Raw genomic sequence first — 5,000 nt, forward strand, 5'->3', positions numbered from 1 at the left:
TCGTACTCGGCAAAAGTGCTTTATCCGTACCGGATACTCGTTTCAGCCGAGTATCCGGCTCAACTCTACTATTTAGTCAGAAACTTCATCCAACGTCTTTCATTTGATGAATGCTCAAGTACGATTTTATTATCCTCGAGTCCAAGTACGAGTCATCAGTCCGCGAGTCCAAGTCAAGTCACGAGTCCAGAGAATAGGGACTCGAGTACTCCATCACTGCAGTGAAATATCCCTTTAAGTGTGTGTGTGAGTGCAGATGATACTGTACCTGCGGGAGGAGAGCGCTCCTGATGGACTGAACACCGGCTCGATACAGGAGACGACAGAAACTCCTCCTCTTCTCGGTCTGGGTCGATCCGCTGCGCTGAGGGACAGGAACTCCTCACTGTAGAAACACACGTGTTCAGTGGGCTTGTTTATGTCCTCTATATAAAGCTACTGAAGCTCTCTGACCTTCTTGTGTGACTCTGAGCGCGCCGGAGAGAGGTTTCTTCACGGAGGGGCTCAGGGTCTCAATACGGTTCACCAGCTGAAGCACAACAGGACAGAACTGTAGTTAGCAGTAGTTAACAGATATTAATGTTTTTCAGTGAATAATAGCTGATATCTAGAGGTCAAGAGGGGATATAATGTGTAATTAGACATTCACTAAATTGCTTAGATTAAATATATCATATAAACTATAATAATAATAATATACTATAAAATATATAATAATAAGTATAAAATATTAAAAAATAAAAAAATAAAAACAGAATCAACTGGTTATTAATTAAAGTAGCATTATCACGCAAACTCTTTTCTAGGAATGTCTGAAACAGTTTGATTAAGGACTTGGTCTCTAACTCCTTTCCGAGAGCATACTCTGCTCTGATTGGTCATACGATCCAGTTTGCTCTGATTGGTCTACTCTGCTCTGATTGGTCATACGACCAAGTTTGCTCTGATTGGTCATACGACCCAGTTTGCTCTGATTGGTCTACTCTGCTCTGATTGGTCATACGACCCAGTCTGTTGTGATTGGTCTACTCTGCTGATTGGTCAGATGGCCCAGTCTGCTCTGATTGGTCATACGACCCAGTCTGCTGTGATTGGTCTACTCTGCTCTGTTTGGTTATACGACCCAGTCTGTTGTGATTGGTCTACTCTGCTGATTGGTCAGATGGCCCAGTCTGCTCTGATTGGTCATACGACCCAGTCTGCTGTGATTGGTCTACTCTGCTCTGATTGGTCATACGACCCAGTCTGCTGTGATTGGTCGACTCTGCTGATTGGTCAGATGGCCCAGTCTGCTCTGATTGGTCAGATGACCCAGTCTGCTGTGATTAGTCTACTCTGCTCTGATGGGTCATAGGACCCAGTCTGTTGTGATTGGTCTACTCTGCTGATTGGTCAGATGGCCCAGTCTGCTCTGATTGGTCATACGACCCAGTCTGTTGTGATTGGTCTACTCTGCTCTGATTGGTCACATGGCCCAGTGTGCTGTGATTGGTCTACTCTGCTCTGATTGGTCATACGACCCAGTCTGCTGTGATTGGTCTACTCTGCTCTGATTGGTCACATGGCCCAGTGTGCTGTGATTGGTCTACTCTGCTCTGATTGGTCATACGACCCAGTCTGTTGTGATTGGCCTACTCTGCTCTGATTGGTCAGATGACCCAGTCTGCTCTGATTGGTCAGATGACCCAGTCTGCTGTGATTGGTCTACTCTGCTCTGATTGGTCAGATGACCCAGTCTGCTCTGATTGGTCAGATGACCCAGTCTGCTGTGATTGGTCTACTCTGCTCTGATTGGTCATACGACCCAGTCTGTTGTACAAAAAATGTCCTCTCTCTGTGATCTATATGTAAGTTTGTTTATTGTTGTGTTTCACAGAACAGTGTTTCCCAGCGTGCGCTGTTGGTGTCCTCACCAGTCTGGTGTTGGCGAACTCTCGGTCCATGTGATCTGCGATGCTCTGCAGTCTGAGCAGCTGAGAGTCCATCTGTGAGAGCCGAGCTGAGATCTGACTCCTGGACATCAGCGCTCGCTCCACACCAGGCACGTGTCCGGCCTTCAGCTCGCTCAGAGTCACGGGGTCTCCCCCCAGCACCGCTTCAGGAGACACACACACACCTGAGGGGACAAAACACCGGTCAGTTTGGAACAGTGTTCATTTCGTAGCTTTCCTGTGGCTCAAAACAGTAGAGCGTTGGCGCTTGCAACGCCAAGGTCATGGGTTCGATTCCCAGGGAAAGCAAGAACTGATAAAAATTTAAATGTGAACCTTGAAATGCAAGTAAGTGGATAAAAGCGTCTGCCAAATGCATAAATGTAAATGTAATGATGCTGAAAATTCAGCTTTGATCACAGGAATAAATTACACTTTACTGTATATACACATAGAAAACTGAGGCTTTCCCAAACTTGGTTGATGAAAAACTACTAATTAAATTATTTTAAATGTAAAATTAGCATAAAAAATTTTTTTCTAAACAATAGTAATAAAACAAGATAAAATATTTTATTTGTTTACCTGCATGACATGTGACCATTAACAGACATCAGAGAATTGTGAACATGCAAATGTGTGGTTAATTATTATTGAAATATTAGCTTGTATTTTAGGTCAAGGGTACGGTGGCCGAGAAGTGCAAAACAAACCACAATTAAAATAAGTGCAAAACAAAACAACACATTTATAAACAATGGAAAGACTAAAAACAAATTAACAAGATAGAAAACACAATAACAAATCAGAAAACTCAACGACAAATCTTCTTCAAAGCGACTTTCTTCCGCCGCAGTCTGCTGTACTCTCTGCATGTATTGATTGACAGATGTCTCGTCCAATCAGCGGTCAGTATTCCATTCTCCACATACCGGCATACCTACCTTTTCTGTTTTGTCTGATTTGTCGTTGTGTTTTCAGATTTGTTATTTTGTTTTCTAACTTGTTCAATTGTTTTTAGTCTTTCCATTGCGCTTATAAATTTGTTGTTTTGTTTTTGTAATTGTGGTTTGTTTTGCACTTCTCAGCCACCGTACAAAGGGGTTTGGAGGACAAAAATGTTTGGGAATCCCTTCCCTAAAAGACTGTTTTATAAGTAGTTATTTTCTTCATGTAAATGAACAGTGTACCTGGAATCTCTCCGATCAGATGCTCAGTAAAGCGCTCAGAGTCGTTGGGGGCGGAGTTTAAGGCGGGTTTAGGGGCGTGGTTTACATCAGAAGAGGCGGGGTTTAGGACAGAAGCTGCCAGTAGGTGGAGCTCAGCAGATGATGGTGTAAATGAAGGCATGTTCTGAAGAAGAGAGTCGTCTGTCAGGTCGATCACATTAATAAACCTCCGGCCCTCAGGATTCTACAACAACACAAGAACAACAGAGAGAGAATTACTTCTGAAAAACACTCAAACTGTCTAAACATCATTTGATCAGTTTCTGGTCTGACGGCTCTTAGTGCCGCATTCCCCTACGAGATCTGCGTTCGCCTCGGCAAGGCTTCTGGTGTCCGGCTGGTCTGAGGATTTATCTCTGGAGTAGCGGAGATTCAAGAACACGTCTGGAGGAACGACTGGAGCCACATCTAGCAGCCCTCCTTCAGCTGTGGGGGTACAAACACACACAACACTAATAATGAGATATATATATATATATATATATATATATATATATACACACACACACACACACAGTATGCCATTTTTGAAAATTTCAATTTTCATGATTTTGAAATGGTGTGTATGAACATTTACCACCATATTTTTTTTTTTAACTGGCTATAAAATAGTATTTTTTGCATAATTTCCCAAAAAACACCCCCATATATAATAATAATTATAATTAGAAAAAAATTGGAAATTGTGCTAAATACTTAATTTTCCCATTATTTTCTCAATCTAAAATCAAAACTAAACATACATTTAAAAATATATTAATATTAATAAATACAAAATCTTAATAAATACTATAATGGTATATAAATAGGCCTGTTGCAATTATGGATTAATTGCCTGATCATTGAGATAATTGTGCATTTTCAAAATTATTTCAATCACAATAATTTTTGGGGATTATTTTCACTGATTCGTTTTATCTTACAATGATGTGTATTGTGTATGGACATTTACTACATATAAATATTTTTTTTACTGGCCATGAAATTTCCCAGACAAAAAGTACATATAATAGTAACTAATAATACTAGATACTAAAAAAAAATATCTAAGAAATTGCTACATTTTTTGTCATTTTCCTTTAATAGACCATCTTTATTTATCTTTTTTTCCACTAGATTTGTAAAAAATAAATAAAAAATCCCATGTATCAAAAAATTAAACCAAGCATCACTTTGCAATTCATCAATTCATAAAAAAGGCAAATTTGATTTGAATCCGCTGCGTCTCAAGTGCTCATTTTGGACCCTGTGTGAACTCAACAGAGAGCTGAAGATCACATTCCTCTCCTGAACTTACGAGCAGACGGCATGCTGGGAGGAGCCTGAGGCCGGACAGGAACATCTTGATCTGTGATGGAGCGAGGCAGTTCTAGAGTAAAGCAAAGCAGAACTTACATTAGTGGAGTTAAAGCGGTCATCGGATGCAAAATTCACTTTTATAATGTGTTTGCAGTGTGTGGACACATCCACCATACAATTAAAAAAAATCCATTCACTCCTTTTTTTTTTTTAAATCCTTTTAAAAAAAAAGAATCCTTTTTTTTTTAAGCCTAAACACTCAATAATCAAGTTTTGGGGGGTTTTTTTGGCTCCGCCCACGACCACTGACATACTGTCCCGTATTAGCATATTTCCCGTATTAGCATAATTAAGTATATACTACTGTCTTGTGTTGACACTCCCCACAGAAGAGAGGGGGGGTGAGCAGCTCATTATAATTTAAAGAGACATGCACCGAAACTGTGAACAGAGCTGTTGTTTTGTTTTTGTTATGTTTTTTATTTATTTAAAAATGTTAGTACAGTATTGTAATAAGTGACCCTGGACCACAAAGCAGTCA

At 40.1% G+C, this 5,000-nt stretch overlaps 1 protein-coding gene across 4 annotated transcripts in view; it reads right to left on the reverse strand.

Annotated features, from left to right (window-relative positions):
* The window catches only part of cplane1 (ciliogenesis and planar polarity effector 1), a 70,328-nt gene that overhangs the window by 17,900 nt on the left and 47,428 nt on the right, over positions 1 to 5,000 (reverse strand). For all 4 annotated transcript variants that reach the window (XM_079600073.1, XM_079600074.1, XM_079600071.1 and 1 more), the window contains exons 38-43: positions 4,458 to 4,529; positions 3,459 to 3,586; positions 3,122 to 3,344; positions 1,914 to 2,116; positions 454 to 529; positions 269 to 385 (exon numbers count right to left, since the gene is read on the reverse strand). In XM_079600073.1, the coding sequence (XP_079456199.1) occupies positions 269 to 385; positions 454 to 529; positions 1,914 to 2,116; positions 3,122 to 3,344; positions 3,459 to 3,586; positions 4,458 to 4,529 (819 nt within the window). The remainder of the gene's footprint in view (positions 1 to 268; positions 386 to 453; positions 530 to 1,913; positions 2,117 to 3,121; positions 3,345 to 3,458; positions 3,587 to 4,457; positions 4,530 to 5,000) is intronic.

Source organism: Phoxinus phoxinus (assembly GCF_949152265.1).
Source record: "Phoxinus phoxinus genome assembly, chromosome: 23".
Classification (NCBI taxonomy): Eukaryota; Metazoa; Chordata; class Actinopteri; order Cypriniformes; family Leuciscidae; genus Phoxinus; species Phoxinus phoxinus.